The 26,877-nt window shown below is 43.2% G+C and overlaps 3 protein-coding genes across 4 annotated transcripts in view; all 3 read left to right on the top strand.

Annotated features, from left to right (window-relative positions):
- Positions 1-3,114, top strand: part of LOC309551320 (cytochrome P450 2C14-like) — a 63,663-nt gene extending 60,549 nt beyond the window's left edge. Inside the window, exon 10 of the mRNA XM_082251855.1 lies at positions 2,723-3,114. Within this exon, the coding sequence (XP_082107981.1) occupies positions 2,723-2,901 (179 nt within the window). The 3' untranslated portion in view covers positions 2,902-3,114. The remainder of the gene's footprint in view (positions 1-2,722) is intronic.
- LOC309551312 (cytochrome P450 2K4-like) overlaps positions 1-26,877 on the top strand; it is a 637,235-nt gene that overhangs the window by 392,455 nt on the left and 217,903 nt on the right. The gene's annotated exons all lie outside the window — the stretch shown is intronic.
- The window catches only part of LOC309550372 (cytochrome P450 2C5-like), a gene marked incomplete at both ends in the record, with an annotated part of 33,750 nt that continues 27,567 nt past the window's right edge, over positions 20,695-26,877 (top strand). Inside the window, one exon of the mRNA XM_082250767.1 lies at positions 20,695-20,967. Coding sequence (XP_082106893.1) covers positions 20,695-20,967 — 273 coding nt within the window. The remainder of the gene's footprint in view (positions 20,968-26,877) is intronic.

Raw genomic sequence — 26,877 nt, 5'->3', positions numbered from 1 at the left:
TGACAGGGGAATCTCTCCTGCTGAGCCATTGTCTGCTCACGGTGGGGAGAAGCCGTCACCTCTGGGAGAAGACAGTGATTAATACTAGCGGCTATAGCAGCCACTAGTGATAATCACAAGTGAATCTGGCAGGCCGGTTGTACCCAAGTTGATCGATCAACTTGGTACATTCAGCCTGCCTACACACGATTCGAATCTCGGCTGGTTGCTGGTTCCTGCTGAACCGTTTGAGATTTGAACTGTCTATGGCCGGCCTAAGTAACACATCCTGACATTTCTAAAAAATGTAATATAGATCATGCATTGGTCTAGTTGGGTGTATCATGAAACAGCAATGGACAGGGATTAATGTATTTCATGAATTTGACTAGATATACAGTGGGTACGGAAAGTATTCAGACCCCCTTAAATTTTTCACTCTTTGTTATATTGCAGCCATTTGCTAAAATCATTTAAGTTCATTCTTCTTCCTCATGAATGTACACATAGCACCCCATACTGACAGAAAAACACAGAATTGTTGACATTGTTGCAGATTTATTAAAAAAGAAAAACTGAAATATCACATGGTCCTAAGTATTCAGACCCTTTGCTCAGTATTTAGTAGAAGCCCCCTTTTGATCTAATACAGCCAGGAGTCTTTTTGGGAAAGATGCAACAAGTCTTTCACACCTGGATTTGGGGATCCTCTGCCATTCCTCCTTGCAGATCCTCTCCAGTTCTGTCAGGTTGGATGGTAAACGTTGGTGGACAGCCATTTTTAGGTCTCTCCAGAGATGCTCAATTGGGTTTAAGTCAGGGCTCTGGCTGGGCCATTCAAGAACAGTTACGGAGTTGTTGTGAAGCCACTCCTTCGTTATTTTAGCTGTGTGCTTAGGGTCATTGTCTTGTTGGAAGGTAAACCTTCGGTCCAGTCTGAGGTCCAGAGCCCTCTGGAGAAGGTTTTTGTCCAGGATATCCCTGTACTTGGCCGCATTCATCTTTCCCTCGATTGCAACCAGTCGTCCTGTCCCTGCAGCTGAAAAACACCCCCACAGCATGATGCTGCCACCACCATGCTTCACTGTTGAGACTGTATTGGACAGGTGATGAGCAGTGCCTGGTTTTCTCCACACATACCGCTTAGAATTAAGGCCAAAAAGTTCTATTTTGGTCTCATCAGACCAGAGAATCTTATTTCTCACCATCTTGGAGTCCTTCAGGTGTTTTTTAGCAAACTCCATGCGGGCTTTCATGTGTCTTACACTGAGGAGAGGCTTCCGTCGGGCCATAAAGCCCCAACTGGTGGAGGGCTGCAGTGATGGTTGACTTTCTACAACTTTCTCCCATCTCCTGACTGCATCTCTGGAGCTCAGCCACAGTGATCTTTGGGTTCTTCTTTACCTCTCTCACCAAGGCTCTTCTCCCCCGATAGCTCAGTTTGGCCGGACGGCCAGCTCTAGGAAGGGTTCTGGTCGTCCCAAACGTCTTCCATTTGAGGATTATGGAGGCCACTGTGCTCTTAGGAACCTTAAGTGCAGCAGAAATCTTTTTGTAACCTTGGCCAGATCTGTGCCTTGCCACAATTCTGTCTCTGAGCTCTTCAGGCAGTTCCTTTGACCTCATGATTCTCATTTGCTCTGACATGCATTGTGATCTGGAAGGTCTTATATAGACAGGTGTGTGGCTTTCCTAATCAAGTCCAATCAGTATAATCAAACACAGCTGGACTCAAATGAAGGTGTAGAACCATCTCAAGGATGATCAGAAGAAATGGAAAGCACCTGAGTTAAATATATGAGTGTCACAGCAAAGGGTCTGAATACTTAGGACCATGTGATATTTCAGTTTTTCTTTTTTAATAAATCTGCAACAATGTCAACAATTCTGTGTTTTTCTGTCAGTATGGGGTGCTATGTGTACATTCATGAGGAAGAAGAATGAACTTAAATGATTTTAGCAAATGGCTGCAATATAACAAAGAGTGAAAAATTTAAGGGGGTCTGAATACTTTCCGTACCCACTGTATCTGTAGTGATGCCTCTTTGACTGTCTATATAATCCTCAAATTCAATCCATATTGTGTGTTTCTTTTTCTTCTAATGTAACAATTATTACAGCCTTTCTCAACCTTGGCAACACAGAGGAACCCTTGAAATACATTTCTGGTCTTTGGGAACCCTTGCTAAAATATTAACTGACCTTATAATTGATGTTTTTCAGCTGCTGCTAAATTGAAGGGTGTATATCTCTTGTGTGCTAATATTTCAATAAGTGTAAAATAAATAATGTATCGCCTGTAGTCATCGGGCATATTGGACTCACTTTAGAGTAACTTGTATAGTTGTATGACACCGCATTCACACTGGTACGACTTGGACCGCGACTTGTCAGCCTGACAAGTCGCAGTCCTCACGCTCCCATTGTGTAGTACAGGAGCCGTTCTAATAGGAGAGACACAAGTCGCTCCGACTTAGAAAAAGGGTCCTGTACTACTTCGGGGCGACCTGGAGGTGACTTTCATTGACTTCCATTATGTGAAGTCCGTGCAAGTCGTGCCGAAGTCGCGCTGCACGCGACTTCACAGGTCGCCCCCTAAGTCGGAGCGACCTAATGTGAATGGAGGCTTAGGTTTATGTGGCCACTGAACTCCTCAGTAAACCCCAATATTCTTATTAAGTACAGTAGCAGATACAGAATTCATATACAAATAACCTTATAATATATTTTTTATATTTACTAGGTAAAAGAAGCTGTGCTGGTGAGACATTGGCCAAAATGGAATTGTTTATGTTCTTTGTGAGACTTCTACAGAACTTCACTTTCCAAGCTCCTCGGGGGACAAAGTTGGACCTAAAGTCAGGAGTTGGGTTCACACGGTGTCCTAATAGTCATACAATTTGTGCTGTGTCCCGTGTGTGATACTGGATCATGAATATGTGAAAAATTACTTTATATTTATCTGGCCGATGATATAGAGACTTTACACATATATTTTGGAATCACCAGACCAAGCATGATATGAAGATGAACTGCAACACGTTTAGCTAATCTGTGTACAATTAAGAGTACATTTATATGATTCCTAAATTCACAAATTAAAGTATATCTAAACACAAGAACAAAAATATAATATATGGCAACTTGTTGTTCTGAAACCACATTGGTGGCAGTCTACTTTAAAGCGGAGTTCCGGGCACAGATCTCATTTTTTAATGAACATACCCCCGGGACAGTCAGGGCTAGTACATTCCACAATGGCTAGCCTCTGATCTGTCCCGGTTCGCACTTACCTGCAAGAAGAAATACTTACTTTGAAAATTTCTTCCACAGCGTTTCCATCTCTCTTGTGGGCAGCTGAAGCCGGCGCGGTCCTCTTCGGTGTCTTCTTCCGCGTCTTCTTCTCCCAGAATGCGCCGCACCGGCCTCTCTCGTCACTTCCGGTGTGGCGCCGCATTCCTAAACAGCGTCGCCCGGAAGTGACATGCGGGGCCGGTGCCGTCGCATTGATTCCTGGGAGCGATGACGTTCAGCTCCCAGGAATCATCGCGAGGCAGGAAGTGACGGGGTGAGCTTCGGCGCTGGAGGAGGAAGTACCCTGAGGTGAGTATTTACGATCTTCGATTACAAGGTGAGTATACAGAAAAAAAAAAAATAACTATCCAATTCCTTTTCAGGTTATGTGTAGCTAGCGGAGGGGCACAAAAAAAAAATACAGATTTTGTGCCCGGAACTCCGCTTTAACCACTTCCATACCGGACCTATTGTGGCATACCGGACTCTCTTACATGTAAAAATCATAATTTTTTTGCTGGAAAATTACTCAGAACCCCCAATCTATCTATGTTTTTTTTTAGCAGAGACCCTAGGGAATAAAATGGTGGTTGTTGTAACTTTTTATTTCACACGGAATTTGCACAGCCATTTTTCAAACACTTTTTTTTTTTAATTAATTAAAAAAAAAAGCAAACCACTAAAGTTAGCCCAAATGGTTTGTATAATGTGAATGATGTTACACTGAGTAAATAGATAGCGAACATGTCACGCTTTAAAATTGCGTACACTGCTGGAATGGGGCCAAACTTCGGTACTTACAGGTTACTAGTTTAGGATTACAGAGAAGGTCTTGGGCTAGAATTGTTGCTCTCGCTTGAACATTTGCAGTGATACCTCACATGTGTGGGTGCGACATACGTATGCGTTTGCTTCTGTGTGCGAGCACGCGGGGATGGGGGGCGCTGATATAAAGGGGGGCTGAGGACAGGAATGTGAAGGGGGGGGGTGATACTTTATGAAAGAGAGCTGAGGACTGGAATTTAAAAGGAATGTAGGGGTGATATGAAGGGAAGCCAGGACAGGAATGTGAAGGAGGAAAGGGTCATATAAAGGGGGCTGAGGACAGGAATGTGAAGGAGGAAGGGGGTGATATAAAGGGGGGCTGATGACAGGAATGTGAAGGAAGAGGGGGTGATATAAAAGGGCCTGAGGACAGCAATGTGAAGGAGGGAGGGGGTAATATAAAGGGGGGCTGAGGACAGGAATGTGAAGGAGGAGGGGGTGATATAAAGGGGGTCTCGAGACAGGAATGTGAAGGAGGAGGGGGTAATATAAAGGGGGGCTGAGGACAGGAATGTGAAGGAGGAGGGGGTGATATAAAGGGGGGCTGAGGACAGGAATGTGAAGGAGGAGGGGTGATATAAAGGGGGGATAAGGACAGGAATGTGAAGGAGGAGGGGTGATATAAAGGGGGGCTGAGGACAGGAATGTGAAGGGGGAGGGGGTGATATAAAGGGGGGCTGAGGACAGGAATGTGAAGGAGGAGGGGTGATATAAAGGGGGGATAAGGACAGGAATGTGAAGGAGGAGGGGGTGATATAAAGGGGGGCTGAGGACAGGAATGTAAAGGAGGAGGGGGTGATATAAAGGGGGGCTGAGGACAGGAATGTGAAGGTGGAGGGGGTGATAAAAAGGGGGTCTGGAGACAGGAATGTGAAGGAGGAGGGGGTAATATAAAGGGGGTCTCGAGACAGGAATGTGAAGTAGGAGGGGGTGATATAAAGGGGGTCTGGAGACAGAAATGTGAAGGAGGAGGGGGTGATATAAAGGGGGGCTGAGGACAGGACTCTGAAGGAGGAGAGGGTGATATGAAAGAAAGCCAGGACAGGAATGGAAGGAGGAGGGGGGTAATATAAAGGGGGTCTGGAGACAGGGATGTGAAGGAGAAGGGGATGATTTAAAGGGGGGCTGAGGACAGGACTGTGAAGGAGGAGGGGTTGATATGAAGGGAAGCCAGGACAGGAATGGAAGAAGGAGGGGGTAGTATATGGGGGGGGGGGGGTTGCTGAGGACAAGAATGTGAAGGAGGAGGGGGTGAATTAAGGGGGGGCTGAGGACAGGAATATGAAGGAGGAGGGGGGAGATATAAAGGCAGTCTGAGGACAGAAATGTAAAGGAGGGAGGGTCATATGAAGGGGATTGGTGTGCAGGGGGGACTGAGAATACTGATGTATTAATGTGACTGTGATGTGAAGGATGAAGGATCTGAGATTACATTTACATCATTGCAAACCGTTCACCCAACTCTAACCACCAATGTAAGGGGGCATTTCTCTGCTGACCACAAGTGCAAGTGGGCATTTCTCCACTGACCACCAGTGTAATGGAGCACTTTTTTATTGACTTCCAATGTAAGGGTCATTTCTTGAGTGACCACCTACAGTATATTAGGTCAAGTCTCCATTGACCACTAGTATAAGGGGCATTTCTCTATTCACTAGTCATTACCAGTGTTAAGGGGCATTTCTCTACTGACTACCAATAAATGGTATATTTCTCTGCTGACCACCAATGTATGGTGATATTTTTCAACTGACCACTATCGAAAGGAAGCACTTCTCCATTGACAACCATCATAATTAAGCACTTTTTTTATGGACTACCAATGTAAGGGGTGATTTCTTGAGTGACCACTTGTATTAGGGCAAGTCTCTATTGACCACCAGTGTAAGGAGCATTTCGTTACTCATGTAAAGGGGTGCTTCACTATTGACCACCAATGTAAGTGACATTTCTCCACTGACTAAAAATGTAATGGTGCTTTTTTCTGCTGACTACCAGCATAAGGGAGCACTTTTTTACTGAATTTCAATGTATGGGGGTAATTTTTTTTTTTTTTTTTTTCCATAAACATTTTATTGAGAAAAGCAAAAAAAAAATATGCAGGGTTTACAAATAACATTGCAGAAAGCAGGTAAATGTGCACAAAGGAGAACATCACATTTAACAACAAACTTGGCTATACTCTAGCTTGAGTTCGAGGGGATCCAATCAATGCAAGTAACATATATCACCGGTCGAGCAGCAGTTATTATGTGAGTTAAAGCATGAGTCAAGAACCTAAGCCAAAAGAAATTATACAGAGGTAGTATCATGTGCCACAGTGGCACTAGGCATTGGGGATAGTTAGCCAGGTTGGATGGAGATTAGGTGCTACATGCGACCAAAGGGGAAGGGGGATCCCTACTAATCAACAGATAATGGACTGTATAGCCGGTAGAGAGAGGGGAACAACAGACATAGAAGTGAAGAGAGAATAAGAAGAAAGGGCAAGAGGAGAATAAGTAGGAGACGGGGAAGGGGAGAGAAAAAAAAAAACAGCGGGGGGATGAGGGATAACGGAGTATACCCGGTGTGAGATAGGAGAAATTACAAAAGGGGGTGCGGGAGAACAGAGTCTCAGTGCCCCCCAGGGGGGTCCAGGGCATTCTAGCCACTTGCCGACCGCCGCACGACTATTTACGGCGGCGGTCAGCCCCTCACAGGCAAAGCGACGTAGTGCTACGTCGCTAGCCTGTGAGGCTCCAGGGAGCAAGCGCGCGCTGCCGGAGGCACGCTTCCGCTCGGTCACGGACCCCCCCGCGCGTGTGCCCGGCGGACCCGATGTCCGCCGGGCACTCACGATCGTCCGTTTTACCGGGAGAAAGGCAGGCGGCTAATGTAAACAAAGCCACCTGTCATTCTTCCCTGTGTAAGAATGGAGACCATACGGCCACATCCAATCACAGTTAGAAGCACGCCCCTAGGGACACAATTAACCTCTCCCTCTCAAAAAAAGTTAACCCCATTCACCACCAGTGTCATTTTTACAGTAACAGTGCATATGTATAGCACTGATTACTGTAGTAATGTCACTGGTAACCCCAAAAGTGTCAAAAATGTCAGTCAAGGGTCCGATCTGTACGCCGCAATGTTGCAGTCCCGCAAAAAAAAATGCAGATCGCCGCCATTACTCATTAAAAAAAAAAAAAAAATGACAAAAATCATTCCCTTAGTTAGTAAACGCAATAACTTTTGCGCAAACCAATCAAAATACGCTTTTTGCAATTTTTTTTACTAAACATATGTAGCGGAAAACAAACTGGCCTAAAATGTTAAAAAATTTAGATTTTTACATTTTTTTGGGGGGAATTTCATATAAAAAAATGTGAAAAATATTATTTTTGCAAAATTGACGCTCTTTTTTTGTTTATAGCGCATGATCAAAAAATCACACAGGTGATAAAATACCACCAAAAGAAAGCTCTGTTTGTGGGAAAAAAAGGATGCCAAATTCGTTTAGGTACAGCGTCGCACGACCGTGCAATTGTCCGTTAAATTCACGCAGTGCCGAATCGCAAAATAGGCCCTGGTCAGGAAGGGGGTAAAATCTTCCGGGGCTTAAGTGGTTAAAGAAGGCGCTAAAGCCCCATAGCATTTTTATAGGTATCTGTGTCTTTGAAACGGGTCCAATCGAACCATTAAGCAGAGAACTTGTGGATTTGGTCACGGGAGATGCTAATAGGTAAGGGGTCATTTCTTAAGTGATCACCTGTAAGGTTTTGCACTTGGGGACTAAAAACATAAAATCACAATACACTTTAGGGGGGGAACCTCTGGGGGAATCAAAAATGGAGAAAGATCTGGGAGTCTTAGTAGAAGATATACTTAGCAATAGCATGCAATGTCAAGCGGCAGCTGCCAAAGCCAGCAGAATATTAGCATGCATAAAGAAGGGGATGTATTCCAGAGATAAAGCTATAATTCTACCACTTTATAAAACTCTGGTCCGACTGCATCTGGAGTATTCTGTCCAGTTCTGGTCGCCAGTCCTCAGAAGGGATGTGTTGGAGCTGGAGAGAGTCCAGAGAAGGGCAACTAAACTGATTAGGGGATTGGAGGACCTAAATTATGAAGAGTGCTTACAAGCGCTTGATTTATTCTCCCTGGAGAGGAGGTGCCTGAGAACGGACATGATAGCGATTTACAAATACCTCAACGGTGATCTAAACATAGAAAAAAACGATTCAATCGCAAGGAATGCATGAGGACAAGAGGCCATACAATGCGATTAGAGGAGAAGCTTTTTAGCCTCAGGCTACGCAGGGGGTTCTTTACAGTAAGGGGTACAAGACTGTGGAATTCTCTACCACAAATGGTAGTAACTGCGGGGAATATGGCTACTTTTAAAAGACTTGGACGTACATCTCAAGGATCAAAACATTTAGGGGTATGTGAAATGACTACGGCCACACACACCTACACAGGTTGAACTGGATGGACTATTGTCTTCAACTCAACTACTATGTAACTATGTAAATATGTATTGGGGTGAGTCTCCATTGTCCACCAGTGTAAGGGGCATTTCTTTACTCACCACCAATGTAAAGAGGTATTTCTCCACTGACCACCATCGTAAGGGAGCACTCTTTTTTTACTACAATGTAAGGGGTAATTTCTTGTGTGATCACCTCTAAATTGGTGCAAGTCTCCATCACCCACCAGTGTAAGGGAGCATTTCTCGACTAACACGCATTTTCGCATTTTTTTTATCCGTATTTGCATCTTAGTGCTACTGGTCTCCTCCCGCATCTTTTAGCCACTTGCTATCTTCATGCACTCGCTCCAGCCAGTTTGCTGATAGTAACCGCGCAGTGAACCATGCCTACCCAATGTGTGTCAGATCTACCAATAAAAGTCTTCATGGGGATAGCATGTGACTCAGTGACAATGCTGCAGAATTTATGTTGTATAGATTTGTCATTGGCTGTAACATTAGACGTCCCTGCCGAGAATGTGTCCTTTTGCTCTACTACAGGTTATACACATATTTGCTTATCACTTCCCATACATTGAAGTGAAGTCATTGAGGTTGTGAGTTACTTGGAGGTTGAAGTGTGTCTCACCGGTTGCATTAAGGCAGAGGCGTAACTAGAACCTTCAGGGCCCTGATGCAAGAAACCATGAAGGGCCCCCCAGACCCCTGGCCGGGGCCCTTACCTTCAAGCCCAGGGCTCTTCCCACTAATCCTGGGGCTCTTTACACTTGTTGCATGGCCTTTTATTACGGTCCCGCAGCAGGATTCTTTCACAAGTTCTGCAGTGGGCCCCCTTCCTGCAATCTTGTGGGCCCCCTTCCTGCAATCTTGGGGCCTCCCCACAGTGGTGCAATGCCAGGGTCCAGTTGCAAGTGTGACCTTTGCGATCCTGGAAGTTCACCCACTGGTTTGCTACCGGGCCCCCTGGAGCATGGGGCCCGGTAGCGATTGCAACCCCTGCAACCCCTGTAGTTACGCCCCTGCATTAAGGTAAGACTGTTACAGCGTTCATGTAATTTAGACGTAGTCTCTCATGTTATTTTTTATGTGTTCACTTTATGATTTCACCAAATAGAGATAATTATAATGATCCATGCATGTAAAGGCAGTTCCAAAATGAGCAGATTTGCAGAGAGAGAGAAGACATTTGTGAATAACTGCTGATCTGGTATTTTTTCTTTACAGCCCAAATCCAGTAAAACTAAAACTCCTCCCTTGCAGTGAGGTGGTGTCTGCATTGCAAGGATTAAATGCTTATTTCTGTCATTGGGGACGGTAAGGTCCCATTCACACCTGTGCATTTTACATGTGCTTTAGGTGTTGTGTAGTGGTGGGCTGAACACCCCCCTGTTTGGTTCGCACAGAACATCTCGAACAGGGAAAACGTTCTAGCGAACATGTGAACTCTATTAAAGTCTATGGGACACAAACATGAAAAATCAAAAGTCCTAATTTTAAAGGCTTATATGTAAGTTATTGCCATAAAAAGTGTATAGGGACCCGGGTAGTGACCTGGGGGACATGTATCAATGCAAAAACATTTCTTTTTTAAAACAATAGTTTTTACAGGAGCAGTGATTTTTATTATTGCTTAAAGTGAAACAATAACAAAGAAAAATTCCCTTAAATATCGTGCCTGGGGGGTCCCCTTAATGTGCCTGTAAAGTGGCGCATTTGTATGATATATGGAGCCTGCTGCAGCTATACTGACATTTCTAAAGGAAAAAATGTAATTTAAACTTGCTCGCGACTGTAATGTATTGTCTGCTCCCGGCAATATACAAAAGAAAAAAATGGCGTAGGGTCTGGTATGGATTTTAAGGGGAACCAGATGCCAAAATTAAAAAAAAAAAAAAAAAACGGCATGCCCCCCCAGAATCCATACCAGACCCTTATCCGAGTATGCAGCCTGGCAGGCCAGGATAGGGGGGGATGAGTGAGCGCCCTCGCCCCTCCTGAACCATACCAGGCCACTTGCCCTCAACATGAAGATGGTGCTTTGGGGTGCCATGTTGATGGGGACAAGGGCCTCATCCCGACAACCCTGGGCTCTGGTTGTGGAGGTCTGTGGGTGGGGAGGCTTATCAGAATCTAGAAACTCCCTTTAACAAGGGGGCCCCCATATCTTGCGCCCCCGCCTATGTGAATGGGTGTCAGCTACATTGTTCCCCCACCCATTCACCAAAAAAGTGTACAAAAAAAATAAACACAAAAGACAGTTTTTGAGTGATGGAGACTTGCTCCAATTTAGAGACTGCACCACATAGTTGTGAACCAACCCTAAGGGATCTTGCACATGGACGCCAAAAATACCATATTTTCAGGCATTCAGGCTTTTTTTTTTTTGCCAATCTGAATGCCGCCCATTGGTTTCAATGAGACTGTACGCACAGTTGTGTTTATATCAGTAAAGTAAATGCAAATATTTAAAAATAAGTCTAAATATGCAAGTAAATCACACATACTTACACTCCACATTATGAGAGCTAGAAACATGCTATGTGAATATATATGTGTAAATGCACACACTCTATGGGCAGTACTTGTGTTTTTCATCTATGAACCATACATGTGTATAGCATGCAAGGACCCTTAAAGCAGTTTTACCAACCTGGTCTTCCACTCCTCTGGTAGACGGCAATCCTCCATCTTCTGGCGGGGGACTGTCCCTCAGCGTCCCCATGTCCAATGCAGGGCTATGGACCCTTTATTGGTCTTGGTGCTCCAGCAGGGCAGCCATCAGAAATTCGATCACCGTCTCTCTTCCGTTGGGGAAAGTGTGAGAAGATCCGCCCGCTTGTATAAACAAATCAGGCGGATCTTCTCTGTGACAAACAGGGACAGATCACAGGATTCAGCATAGCTGAACCTGCGATCTCTGTCTCTGTCACAGAACCCCCTCCCCCCACACATGTCAGTAAGCATGAGGCATACATTTAACCCCTTGATCACCCACAGTGTTAACCCCTTCCCTGCCAGTGTCATTAGTACAGTAACAGTGCATATTTTTAGTAGCACTGATTACTGTAGCAATGTCACTGGTACCCCCAAAAGTGTCAAAAATGTCAGTTAGGGGTCCAATCTGTCCGCCGAAATGTCGCAGTCCCGCAAAAAATCGCAGATTGCCGCCATTACTAGTAAAAAAAAAAAATAATAATAACAAAAATGACAAATCTTTCCCGTAGTTAGTAAATGCGATAACTTTTGTGCAAACCAATCAGAATACGCTTATTGCGATTTTTTTTTACCAAAAATATGAAGCAGAAAACAAATTGGCCTAAATGTTAAAACATTTTGATTCATAATTTTTTTTGTTTGGGAATGTTACATATCAGCAGGGCTTTTTTTCAGTGGGAACGTGGGGGGACGCAGTTCCGGAACCTCCAGTCTGAATGTATACAATGGCAAAGGGGTGCTGGGGTCAGTGGGGTGAGCTGAAGGGCCTATTGATGCTGGCTACTGGGGGATCTATTGTTGCTGGAGGGCATTCTGTAGTGGGTGGGGCTGTTGTTGCAGTGGAGGATTTAGTGTTGCTTGGGGGAACTGTTGTTGCAGGTGGGGTTATTTTTGTTGGGGGGGGGTCTATTGTTGCAGGGGAGGATTTATGGGGGGGGGGGATTTTTGCAGGGGAGGATTTATTGGGGGGGGGGGGGGTGATTGTTGCAGGGGAGGATTTATTGTTGCTGGGGGACTATTGTTGTTGGCGGTCTATTGTTGCTGATTGCAGGGGATCTATTTTACTGTATTATCTATTGTTGCAGGGGAAGATTTATTGTTGCTGGGGGGATCTATTGTTGGGGGGGGGGTCTATTGTTGCTTATTTCAGGGGATCTATTTTCCTGCTTTTCTATTTATCATTAACAAACTCCATACAAATTACCTAGAACCACAACATGATACTTGATTCTGTATTCTCTAAAAGAGAGGGTACTGGGAGGTAGGTAGAGGATGGAATCAAAGCACAGCGCTCGGAGGTGGGAAGGGGGTGGAGACAAGGGGTGACACAGAAGAGGGGAGTACCTGCACCTATTCTAAGAGAAAAAAAGCCCTGTATATCAGAATGTGAAAAATATATTTTTTCAAAAATTAACAGGTGATCAAATACCACCAAAAGAAAGCTCTATTTGTGGGGGAAAAAAGGACATCAATTTAATTTAGGTACAGCGTCGCACAACTGCGCAATTGTCCGTTAAAGTAACGCAGTGCCGAATTGCAAAATATAGCCTGGTCAGGAAGGGGGTAAAATCTTCCGGTCTTAGGTGTACGTTTAGTAAACTGAGAAGTTTTCTCTCAGTTCAATTCTCGGCAGTTCTCAGAGAAAAAATATCTCCTCTGGCACCCAGTTTAGAAGGCGGAGAACTTCACTTCTCACAGGGTGATCAGAGGAGAAGTTTTTTCTCTGAGAACTGCCGAGATCTCTGTATAACTGGGTGGACTGCCTGTAATCTCACGAGATTTTGTGAGATTACAGGCACTGCTAAGTTTAAAAAGTGAAACTAAAGTTTAAAAGAACTCGTAATGACATGTTCTGACACATGAAAACATATATATACACACACACACATGCACGGTATATATACATACAGTATATAAATATATATATATATATATACACACACACACACACACACATACATATATATATATATATCTATATATATATATATATATATATATACACACATACATACCAGTACATACAGTACATACATACATACATGCCAATCTGTATGCAATTGCACTGTGTGTTGGCAGATTGCATGCAGATTGTACACCAGACCACAGGCTATCGTTTGTGGTGTGTGGGTGTGGGGACAGTGGGAAGAGTGATCAACACAGGGGTTCTGGCTTGTAGGATAGCTGGAGGAATCCTAGTAGTGTGTGGTAATTGCTAGACTGCTCCCCAACCCTTAGAGTGCATCAGATTGTATGTAAGATTTGTATCTGCCTGTGTGTGGTCAGCCAGCTGGATTGGACTGGAGTCTCCCTCTAGTGGTGACCGAAGGCAGTGCAGGCTGTGAAAGTATTGCAACCAATCTAATTACTTAAGCCCCGTACACACGTACCGATCGTCGGCCGAACGATCGGCCGTCTTTTGTCCCCGGGCTGTCATGTCCGCTGAAAAGTGCACAAGACTGCACACGAATTTTGTCCGCCGACTGCAGAAGTGATGTCATGTGATGGTTAACTTTCCCTGTGTTTTTTCTTTTATGAGCATGCCCAGTCTTGCAAATCTGCTGTCTGTCGGCCGAATTCTGTACTGACTGGCGAACAATCGGCCGTTCTGGTGTCGGCATACAAACATTTTAATGCTTGCACGACAGATTCTGTTCGGCCGAAAGTGCGCTGTCGGCTGTCGGAAGCATCATACTAACAAGCCTACATTTGGCCGATCGGTCGTCTGCCGAATCTTTTCTGCGACAATCGGTACGTGTGTACGAGCCTTTAGTAGGAATTTTCTTTATTTCCGTTATCCCCTTATACTGCCCAGTCACGATTCATCACGTCTCGTTTAGCTAGTCGCCGTGGGCATGGTTGAATCGTGACAGATTGGTTTCCTCCCACACTCCAAAGACATGCTGGTAGGTTAATTGGATCCTGTATAAAAAATTGGCCCTGCTGTGTATGTATGTGAGTGATGCCTCGTACACACGTACCGATCGTCAGCCGTAAATATTCGGCCGATGACCGATCGGCCGATTGTATGCTTGTTAGTATGATGCTTTCGACAGCTGACAGCGCATTTTCGGCCGAACAGAATCTGTCCTGCAGGCATTAAAATTTTTGTTGGCCAACACCAGAACGGCCGATTGTTCGCCAGACAGTACAGAATTCGGCCGACAAACAGCAGATTAGCAAGACTGGGCATGCTCAGAAAAGAAAAAACACACGGAAAGTTAACCATCACATGACATCACTTCTGCAGTCGGCTGTTGTTGGCCGACAAAATTCGTGTGCAGTCTTTTGCACTTTTCAGCGGACACGACAGCCCTGGACAAAAGACGGCCGATCGGTACGTGTGTACGAGGCATTAGGGACCTTAGATTGTAAGCTCCTTGAGGGCAGGGACTGATGTGAATGTGCAATTTATATGTAAAGCGCTGCGTAAATTGACAGCACTATATAAGTACCTGAAATAAAAAAAAAATATATATATATATATACATACATACACACCAGTACATACAGTATATATATATATATATATATACACACACACAGATATATATGTGATTGTATAGTTAATGTGTTTCTAACCTGCTGTTGATGTATATTTCACTGCAGTAGGGAGAATTTTTACTTTCACTTTTGGGCACGGGGACATTCACAGCAGAGATCTCCTATTTCTTCCTGCTATCTCCACCTCTGAGCTGGAGAAGTAGGAAGAGGAGATCTTCAAAGAGAAGCACAGTGATCAGGTGACATCATGTGTTTCTAAACTGGCCGTTTCTATTGCAGTGAATGCAAGCTGTTTGTGTACTGAGATGAGAAGAGAAGACTATGTTCTCCACTACTCTTCTCAGTATTTTAAACCTGCAATGCTCTGAGACAAGCCGTGATCATCCAGATCTCAGCTTATCTCAGTTTACTAAACGTACACCTTAAAGTGGTTAAAAATACGCTCATTGAGAATTTTTTTGTCAAAGACATGTAGCTAAATACATTTTGGCCTAAATATATGACAAAAATTTAATATATTGGATATTTTTTAACATTTAAAGTAGAAAATGTAAATTTTTTGCAAAATTTTTGCTCTTTTTTTATTAATATCGCAAAAAAAATAAAACACAGAGGTGACCAAATACCACCAAAAGAAATCTCTGTTTGTGGGAAAAAAGGACGTAAATTTTGTTTGGGTACAGCATTGCATGACCGCGCAATTGTCACTTAAAGTCGCGCAGTGCCAAGTTGAAAAAAGTGGCCTGGTCATTGAGCAGCCAAATCTTCCGGGGCTAAAGTGGTTAAAGTAGGGTTAGGTTATAAAAAAATATCCCAAGCTTTGAACATCTCACAGAGCACTGTTCAGTCCATCATCCAAAAATGGAAAGAGTATGGGTCAACTGCAAACCTACAGAGACATGGCCGTCCACCTTAACTGATAGGCCGGGCAAAGAGAGCATTAATTAGAGAAGCAGCCAAGAGGCCCATGGTTACTCTGGAGGAGCTGCAGAGATCCACAGCTCAGGTAAGAGAATCTGTCCACAGGACAACTATTAGTTGTGCACTCCACAAATCTGGCCTTTATGGAAGAAAGCCATTGTTAAAAAAAAAAGCCATAAGAAGTCCTGTTTGCAGTTTGCGAGAAGCCATGTGGGGGACACAGCAAACATGTGGAAGGAGGTGCTCTGGTCAGATGAGACCAAAATTAAACTTTGTGGCCTAAAAGCAAAATGTTATATGTAGCTATGTAGCTATGCTATGTGAAAACTAACACTACACATCACCCTGAACACACCATCCCTATCGTGAAACATGGTGGTGGCAGCATCATGTTGTTGAGATGCTTTTCTTCAGCAGGGACAGGGAAGCTGGTCAGAGTTGATGGGAAGATGGATGGAGCCAAATACAGGGCAATCTTAGAAGAAAACCTTTTAGGCTGCATTCACACTTGAGCGTAGCGTTTTTTACCGCGATTTTACCGCGATTTTTACCGCGATTTTTACCGCGATTTTACCGCGATTTTTTCAGGCGTTTTTCATTGACATCTATCAAAAACGCTGGTAATCAGCCCAAAAAGAAGCTCATGTACTTTTTTCAGCTACAGGCGTTTTGCAAAACGCTCAGATGTGAACAGGGGCCATTTAAATGAATGGGGTTTTACTTGTTGGGCGTTTTGGAAGCGTTTCTTTTGAGCGTTTTTGGAGCTGAAAACGCCCAGGTGTGAATGGAGCCTTAGAGTCTCCAAAAGACATGAGACTGGGGCGGAGGTTCACCTTCCAGCAGGACAACGCCCCTAAACATACTGCCAGAGCTATGATTGAATGGTTTAGATCAGTGATGGCAAACCTTGGCACCCAAGATGTTTTGGAACTACATTTCACATGATGCTCATAAACTCAGCAGTGTAGTTGAGCATCATGGGAAATGTAGTTCCAAAACATCTGGGGTGACAAGGTTCGCCATCACTGGTTTAGATCAAAGCATATTCTTGTGTTAGAATGAGCCAGTCAAAGTCCAGACCTCAATCCGATTGAGAATCTGTGGCAAGACTTACATATTAGGTATATAATAATAAAGCCGCGCTTATCCTAACATAATTAATATCTATAATCAATAAATATAAGTGAATATTTAATAATTATTGATTATAGATATTAATTATGTTAGGATACGCTTTATTATTATATACCTACTTTGATTGATTCGGTTTTAATTGAAAGGCTGAGTTTAGAGCTGCAGCAGATCCTATCCTTCACACCTGATTCCTGCAAGAGATTTCTCTGTTACTAAGTGATAGCGCAGGGGTCATTTCTTAAACTATTAATTATAAGACTTATAAATCGCTGTTCACAGATGCTCTCCATCAAATCTGACAGAGCTTGAGATATCTTGCCATGAAGAATGGGCAAAAATGTCCCTCTGTAGATGTGCAAAGCTGGTAGAGACATCCCCAAAAAGACTTGCAGCTGTAATTGCAGTGAAAGGCGGTTCTACAAAGTATTGACTATAAAGTAAAGACATTGGACTATGAAGTACAAATGCACGCCACACTTTTCAGATATTTATTTGTAAAAAAATGTGAAATCAATTTATGATTTTCCTTCCACTTCCCAATTATGTGCCACTTTGTGTTGGTCTATCACATAAAATCCCAATAAAATACATTTACATTTTTGGTTGTAGCATGACAAAATGTAGAAAATTTCAAGGGGTATGAATACTTTTTCAAGGCACTGTATACCAGGAGGCAGTGTGCTGTGTATTTGCACACACCCCGACCTTGTGCACAATCACCGCTTCTACAAAAATAAAATGCTCATTGTGGTGTGCTGCGTTGACTCGGCTGATCAGAGATCGGATTAAGGGTCCGGTCTTGCCAATGACAGCTGATCATGTGATGTAAACAGCAGCCCGCGATCAGCTGTTCTTTTCTCCTCACGCTGCCAGTGTGAGGAGAAAAAAAAGCAGATCGCTGATGCTGTCATCAGAGGGACATCAGTCCGGAAGAGAAGAGGGGCATCTGTGCCCATTAGTGCCACCTACCAGTGCCCACCAGCGCAATCTACCAGTGCCCACTAGTGCCACCTATCAGTGCCCACCAGTGCCACCTACCAGTGCCCACCAGTTCCACCTATCAGTGCCACCTATCAGTGCCAATCAGTGCCCCATCATGAGTGCTACCCATAAGTGTCACCTATCAGTGCCTATTATTGCCCATCAGTGCCACCTATTAGTGCCACCTATCAGTGCCTATCAGTGCCACCTATTAGTGCCCATGAGTGATACCTATTATTGCCCTTCAGTGCCACCTACCAGTGCCCTTCAGTGCCACCCATCAGTGCCCATCAGTGCCACCTGTCAGTGCCCACTAGTGCTGCCTTATCAGTGCCCATCAGTTCCGCCTTATCAGTCCCCATCAGTGTCTCCTATCAGTGCCCATCAACGCAGCCTATCAGTGCCCATCAATGCAGCCTATCAGGGCCCATCAGTGCCGCCTCATCAGTGCACATCAATGAAGGAGAAAAATTACCTGTTTGTAAAATTTTATAACAAACTATAAAAACATTTTTTTTATTTCTGACTTTTTTTGTTTGTTTAGCAAACAATAAAAACTCCAGTAGTGATTAAATACCACCAAAAGAAAGTTCTATTTGTTTGAAAAAAATAATAATAAAAATTTAATTTGGGCACAGTGTTGCAGGACCGCGCAATTGTCATTCAAAGTGCGACATAGCTGAAAGCTGAGAATTGGCCTTGGCAGGAAGGGGGTTTAAGTGCCCAGTAGGCAAGTGGTTAACCATCGTTTAAAATCCACCTCCCCGTTTGTGACACATCGATCAAATGGCTTGTTGGCTATTGATTGATTATACCTATCGGAAGAGATCCATCGGAAAATAAATGGATAGTTTATCAAGGCGTGTGCGGCCACCATAGCAGTTCAGTTTGTTGCACACAGAGGACTGAGCAGGGAACATTCACACACTACAATGACGTAGGAGGAGGGAGGAGGAGAACAGCTGCTGAATCCATAGAGGCCTCCAACATGCCCGGAAGTTCCAGATTCCTAGAAAACCTGGAATGATTGTAGCAAAAAAAAAAGTAATTTGGATGAACACGCTGACAAAGATGTGAGTATACAACACACAGTGCTACTGTGATCTGTACATCATAGACTTAATAATAGCATGCAATGCCAAGTTGCAGTTTCTAGAGTGAGCAAGATACTTTCCTGTATTATAATAAATGGTATATACTCCATATACAGAGACATAATATAGCCGTGCACTCCAGGGGCCCCCGTATATATTAAAAAAAAAACCTGCAGCTTTGTAAAACAATGAATTGAACGTAGGGTGTGCATGTGTATTGTATGTAAACAATTACATATTTTGGGTATCACATGTGTAATATATATAGGATATATATTGGATACATACAGGATATATATATAGGATATATACAGGATGTATATATATATATATATAGGATACATACAGGATATATATATAGGATATATATTGGATACATACAGGATATATATATAGGATATATACAGGATGTATATATATATATATAGGATACATACAGGATATATATATAGGATATATATATATATATATATATATATATATATATATATATATATATATATATATATATATATATATATATATATGATATATATAGGATATATACAGGATATATATATATAATATATGATATATATAGGATATATACAGGATATCTACAGGATATCTACAGGATATATATATATACAGCGCTTTGCAACATGAATATGCACTTGTTGTGCGACATATTGTGGGAGAAAACTGCAACTATTTCCTTTTAATTGTACAGGGTCTCGAAGTTTAGAAAATGCGCTTATTGCGATTTTTTTAAATCAAAAATATGTAGCAGAAAACAAATTGGCCTAAAATGTTAAAAAATTTTGATTTTTAAAATTTTTTTGGAGACTATTATATAGCAGAAAGTTTAAAATATTGTTTTTTTTTTTTTTCCCCTCAGAATTGTCACTCTTTTTTTGTTTATAGCACAAAAAATAAAAATCGCACCGGTGATCAAATACCACCAAAAAAAAGCTCTGTTTCTGGGGAAAAAAGTTGTCCGTTAAATAAAGCAGTGCCGGATCACAAAAAAGGGCCTTGTCATTAAGGGGGAAAATATTCCGGTCCAGAAGTGGTTAATGGCATCCCAGTCTTAGTCCGTAGGGTTCAGTATTGAGTTGGCCCACCCTGGGCAGCTATAACAGCTTCAACTCTTCTGGGAAGGCTGTCCACAAGGTTTAGGAGTGTGTCTATGGGAATGTTTGACCATTCTTCCAGAAGTGCATTTGTGAGATCAGGCACTGATGTTGGACGAGAAGGCCTGGCTCGCAGTTTCCGCTCCTATTCTTCCCAAAGGTGTTCTATCGGGTAGAGATCAGAACTCTGTGCAGGCCAGTCAAGTTCCTCAGCATACCAAGACATTTTGGACAATTTTATGCTCCCAACTTATAGTATCGCATATGGCTGACAATTTCTAGCCCTTTCCTATAACAAAAAAACAAAGGTTTGGGCTGGAACTCCTTGGGGATGGCCCCTTCCTGTTCCAACATGACTGCGCACCAATGCATAAAGCAAGATCCATAAAGACACAGATGAGCAATTTTGGGGTGGAGGAACTTGACTGGTTTACACAGAGTCCTGGCCTTAACCCTTAGAATACCTTTGGGATGAATTAGAGTGGAGACTTTAAAAAAAAAAAAAATCGTGCTCCAAGATATTAAAAATCACCAGATGCTAGCACACTAACAGATATATATTGGTACACATACAAGTAAAACAAGTGCTACACTTAATGAACAAATGAAAAACTATCAATCGTAAATCACAAAGTGAAATAATGAAGCGTCCAAAGATAGCATGGTTATGCAAAAGTCCACCATCCAAAGTGAACTGAGTGGTGTTGAGATATATTATTGTCAAGCAAAAATTGAGTGCAGATCTTCCCACTTAGAGATACCACACCAGAGAAGTAAAAATGCTGTGGTCTATGCAAAGGAATACGTCATACGCGATAAAACGCGTGGGGTGGAGCCAACATTCGTGACATCATCACGCACGCTAGAGTCCAGAAAGCCGTTAGATTACTGGGATCGGCTTGAACCGATTGAAGGCATTATTTGGTTTATGCTTGTGAGTATTTTGGCTATTCGAAATACATATTTTTTAGAGGGTTTTATGCTATGGAGTATCCTTGGCTTTTTTAAATGAACATCTTGGAGCCTCAGAGGATATTTATTAGAGCAGTGTTTCTCAACTCCAGTCCTCCAGGGCACACTAACAGGCCAGGTTTGCAAGAAAACTGAAATACATCACAGGTGATACAATTTGCTGCTCAGTGATTGCAGTATTCTAGCCTGCATCTCCCCAAGGTAATACTTAAAATCTGGCCTGTTAGTGTGCCCTAAGGACCGGAGTTGAGAAACACTGTATTAGAGACCTGTATAAGAGGATTGTTATATGGTGCCAATGAGGATCCCTTGTATATAAGCATATATTGATTTCTCCTAATCAGAAGGTCAAATCTTTATGGTGAGCGAATTTATTGAGCATGCGTTGGAGAATCACTGTGGTTTGGTATCTCTAAGTGGGAAGATCTGCACTTGTTTGTTGCTTGAGAATTATATATCTCAACATCACTCATTTCACTTTGGATGGAATGGGAGCAGCAAGTAACTTATTCTTAAAGAGGAGCTCCAGGCTCCTGCAGAAAATCTTAAAGTCAACAGCTACAAATACTGTAATACTATTAGATGGAAAATGACCTGGGGATCCTAGTAGATGACAAGCATTCAATGCCAAGCTGCTGCAAGCAAAGCCAACAGAATATTGGCATGTATAAAAAAGGGGATTCACTCCAGAGATAAAACAATAATTCTACCACTCTACAAGACTCTGGCCTGGCCCCATCTTTAGTATGGCATCCAGTTCTGGGCACCGGTCCTCAGGAAGGATGTGCTGGAACTGGGGAGAGTCCAGAGAAGGGCAACAAAACTAATAAATGGAATGGAGAACTTCAGCTATGAGGAAAGACAACAAGCATTGAACCTATTCTCTCTGGAGAAGAGACGCTTGAGAGGGGATATGACATCAATGTACAAATACCATACTGGCGATCCTAGCATAAGGAACAAACTTTTCAGCAAAAGGGAATTTAAAAACACAACAGGCCAGTCACTAAAATTAGAAGAGAAGCGGTTTACCCTTAAACTGCATAAGGGTTCTTTACCGTCAGAGCAGTAAATAAGTGGAATCCTCTTCTACAAGCAGTGGTATCAGCAGGGAGCATTGGTAGTATAGGTATAGATATCTATAATACAGGCGTGTGTTACTGATCAAATCACCAGTTGACAGAGGGAAAAAACGGATGCAGCCACCACATCTAAAGGTTGTTATCTGCAAGATATTACATTTTTGGTTTTAGGTTTAAAACCACTTTAAACTGACAAACAAGCCTCCACAGATAGCACCAGATGGTAAAGCTCCTTAGACTTCCAATAGCTCCTTTGTTGTATTGAGCAGTATCATTGACTAATATGGAAAGTAAGGCAGTGGGGGGAGCAAGATCATGCTTTTGTAGCATGTCAAGATATTAGTAAAACTTTGGCTCATCGTATGGAGGGCATTTTCCCCAGGAGCCAGTACTAAAAATATACAATGGGAAAGTGGTCCTGAGTGGAGGTACTTCACCATTCAGACACAATGACCAGGGCCGCCATCAGGGGGGTACAGCCCATACAGATGTAGGGGGCCCGGGCATCCTGAGGGGCCCAGTCCCGAGGGGCCCAGTCCCGAGAGTTGCCCAGGGCTCCAAGTTGGTACCTCCCCTTTTGTTCCCTACACTGACAACTAGTCTCCTGACTCCCGCTGGTGCTGGCCGCTGCACTGGTTCCTGACTCCCATCTTGCCGCTGGGCACCACTGTCGAAATATTTGGTTGCTAAGACCGCCTGGTGTCCTAAAAGCCAGTCATAAGCATTTTCAGGCCCCCTGCAGAGGAAGAAGATGTAACCTGGTGGTCAGGCCCTGGGGGCCCAGGCCTAAAGCTGTGTAAGGGGCCCAAAAGTTTCTGATGGCTGCCCTGACAATGACCTAAATCAAAGAGGCTGAGCAGTGTCTATGGGCATTGTAAAGCTGTCTATTACCAATTTAGACCTGTGATCACAACAGTCTTCCAGTCCTAACTTCATTTGCAGCCCTGAAATGTCAGATTGCCAAGAATCATATGCAAAGATGAGTAAAAGTGCATCACAATGCCCTTTAGGAACAGTCACATTTTACCATGGCTACCAATCACAGTAGCACCATGGCATGGTACACTTTTGTTAGCCCACAAAATTCTGTCTATACCATAAAGGGGTTTGTTCCCCCTCAGACCAATGATTGCCAGGCCTCCACTGCTTCAGCCACCAGTGTCTCTAAATCTGGTTATCAGTTTGAAATGTGGTTGTTACAGTAAATAACCTATGGTATTGTGATATTTTGGGGGTCTGGAGCACAAGACAACTATGTCTTTGCAAAAAAAAAAAAAAAAAATGTTTATTTCTCCAAAAAAGACAAATAAACAGCCCATCTGCAGCATTAAACAAACAAAACAGTCCATAAACTCTGGTACAAAACAAAACTTCAGCTCACCGCCAGCATAAACTTGTCCTACAACAGGGTTTAAGGTCCCTGCTCCGGGGTCCAGAAACAGTCACAATAGCTCAGCTGCATCTCAGCAGCCAACAGCCCACAGCTCCCTCGGCAATGTGTCCTTTTCCACAAAACCCCTCACGGATATCTGCTGGCTGCTTCCTGCCTCTTTCAGGCCTCTCTCACATAAAGGTTAACAATTTCTGGTCCAAGGTACCTGTAGTTAGAGCTGGAAGCTCTTTTCCATCCAAGATCTCTCTCGGGCTACGGATTCTGGGACCCATATCAGGACTTAATAACCCGGGGGAAAACTGCAAATCACTTTTCCCTCTTTAACGGCTCACCCTGAAACCCCTCACCCTGCATAGGGGAGAATCCCTGAGTACTCAAAACTGCTTCTTTTGTTACCCTCCTTAAAGGGACCACAAACCACACAATGATGACACATACTGTATCTGGACCCATCAGCCTTTCTCAACCTTTTTATCACAGGGTAAACCTTACGTTTTTAGATCACAGGGAACCCCTGCTAAAAATTCTATCTACAGCCTTGCATGTTATCAATGTCAGCAAGTTATAGATCTAAAAAACAAATACAAGAATAAATAAAAAAGCATAGGTGTGCGCAGCCTATTGCATTAGGGTGTGCACCCCCATAGCTCAAACATGCATGCCTTTCTCTGTAGCCTCAGCTGCACTGGACAGTGAATGAATGGGAAGTGCTCTGTGCTGAGTGGCGTCCTGTCCATTCACAAACCGAAGCATAGTAAACATATCTTAGTGAAAACTGTTTACTATGCTTCAGCTAAGAATGAACACAGAGAGTGAGTGTGTTCACTGTGTTCATTTAGAAAAGAAAGGGGATGGTAAATTACATACTGACTAGCCCCTTCCCCTGCTTTTTATCCTAAAACATCCCCCGCAACAGCCGAGGGAAGAGGAGAGGAGGAAAGCCAGTAGCTCTGCAGGGGGTGCAACACAGGGGGAAGCCCGGGCAGTAGGGAAAATCGGCACTGCACAGAATGATTAGGGTGTGCCTAGGCACACCTGGCACACCCCCTGCGCACGCCTATGTAAAAAAGGCATACCTAGGGTATTTTATGCTAACAATTCTCTAGATAGTGTTCATTAGACATGTGCAATTCGTTTCATTACAAATCAAAATCCATACAAATTTGTTGTTATTCGGAGGTTGGATATATCCAAATTACTGAATTACAACAGTTCTGAATAGGCTTTGGCGAACGGTTCGGCCTGAGCATGAGTTCAGGTTGAACAAAAGTGCCATTAATTTTTTTTTCAAAAACAATGGCATGGGGTCTCCCCCAGTCCATACCAGGCCCCACACCAAAATTGTTTAAAAAAACGTCGTGGGGTCCCCCCCAGAATCCATTTAAGACCCTTATCTGAGCATGCAGCCCAGCAGGCCAGGAAAGGGGAGGAAACAAGCGAGTGCCCCCCTTCCTGAACCATACCTCTGCCCCCTCACGCCAAAGCACCTTGTCCCCATGTTGATGTTTTTTTATTGATACATGTCCCCCGGGGCAGTACCCAGACCCCCATGCCCCTTTTATGGCCAATTTCTTGCATATAAGCCTTCAAAATGGGCCCTTTTGATTTTTCCTGTTCAGCTCCCATAGACTTCAATTGGGTTCGGGTTAGAACATTTCCCCTGTTTGGGAGTTCTGCTCAGAATAGGGGGGTGTTCCGCCCATCCCTAAATCTGAAATAAATTATTACTGAACAAAATAACTTAACAAAATAATAGATTATCCGAAATCGAAGTTAAAAATGAATTCAAATTCAAATATAAAAAGAATAAAAAGAAATACATTTCAATAGAATAGAGTAGAATAGAATATAATAGAACAAATATAGCCATCTTCTGAAATTTAAACCAATTAAAAAATAACAAATATGCTATCCGAATCAGAATATACAAAACAAATTCCGAAAACGAATCATTCTAACATAGTGAATAGGACGAAACAAAAATGATTAACTTAATACACGAATCTGAAAGAAAGCAAAGCTAATTTTTCCATCATGCACATATCTATTGTTAATACTCTAACTAAAAATAAAACTCAGTTACAATTGCAAAATAATTTTCAGTAATAAACACAAATTTAAAAAAAAATTTAAATTTAAAAATAATGATCATAAATGAAGCACAGGGAGAATCCCTTACATCAGTGGTTAGAAGAGAAGTGCCTTCATAACTTGGTGGTCAAAAAGAAGAATGCTACCTTTACCGACAGCTAATAAAGATCATTAGTGGCATGCCTGTTAAGCCCCGTACACACGTACCGATTGTCGGCCTTAAATTTTTGGCCGACGACTGATCGGCCGATTGTAGGCTTGTTAGTATGATGCTTCCGACAGCCGACAGCGCATTTTCAGCCGAACAGAATCTGTCGTGCAAGCATTAAAATTTTTGTTGGCCAACACCAGAACGGCCGATTGTTCGCCAGTCAGTACAGATTTCGGCCGACAGACAGCAGATTTGCAAGACTGGGCATGCTCAGAAAAGAAAAAACCCAGGGAAAGTTAACCATCACATGACATCACTTCTGCAGTCGACTGTTGTTGGCCGACAAAATTTGTGTGCAGTCTTTTGCAGTTTTCAACAGACACGACAGCCCTGGACAAAAGACGGCCGATCGTTCGGCCGACGATCGGTACGTGTGTACGGGGCTTAACTCTGTAAAGTGATGTTGGACAATGGCCACTGTTGGATAGGAGGTCAGTCTGCCTCCACCCAAGAAACCCCTAGCACCTCTTCAGGAACCTAAGGGTTCCATGGAAACCTGTTTGAGAATGGTTGCTCAAGGTGATCTGGGTTTGTGGCAGGCTACTATAACTGAAGCATTGCACACAAAGAGGTCCAAGATCTGGCTTTTGTCTGGCAGGGGGCTTTGATTACAAGAGTTGCCAAACCGTTTCGCATACTGTATGAAGCTCCTTTACTTATATTTCAGATGTATATTTGACTGGCTAGCTGGAATTCAGCTTCAAAACCCCTATTTTATTTTGCTGTGGTGCATCAAATAAATCAATGCCTTGTTTAATAAGTTGATAAATAGGGATGCACCGAAATGAAATTCTTGGCCGAAGCCGAAGCCGAATAATAATGAAATGCTTGGCCGAAGGCCGAATACCGAACGCGGTGTTTCGCATTTCTCTCTCATTTCTCTCTCTCTTGTCCTCTCTTGTCTCTCTCTCTCGTCCTCTCACTCCTCTCTTCTGTCCTCTCATGTCTCTCTCTCTCTCTCTCTTGTCCTCTCATGTCTCTCTCTCTCTTGTCCTCTCACTCTCTCTCTCTTGTCCCTCTCACTCTCTCTCTTGTCCTCTCATCTCTCTCTCTCTTCTTGTCCTCTCATGTCCTCTCTCTCTCTCTCTCTCTCTC

This window comes from Pelophylax lessonae, assembly GCF_965119305.1.
Source record: "Pelophylax lessonae genome assembly, chromosome: 3".
NCBI classification, from domain to species: Eukaryota; Metazoa; Chordata; class Amphibia; order Anura; family Ranidae; genus Pelophylax; species Pelophylax lessonae.
The sequence above is the reverse complement of the archived record's forward strand: the minus strand, read 5'-3'. Positions and strand labels throughout refer to the sequence as shown.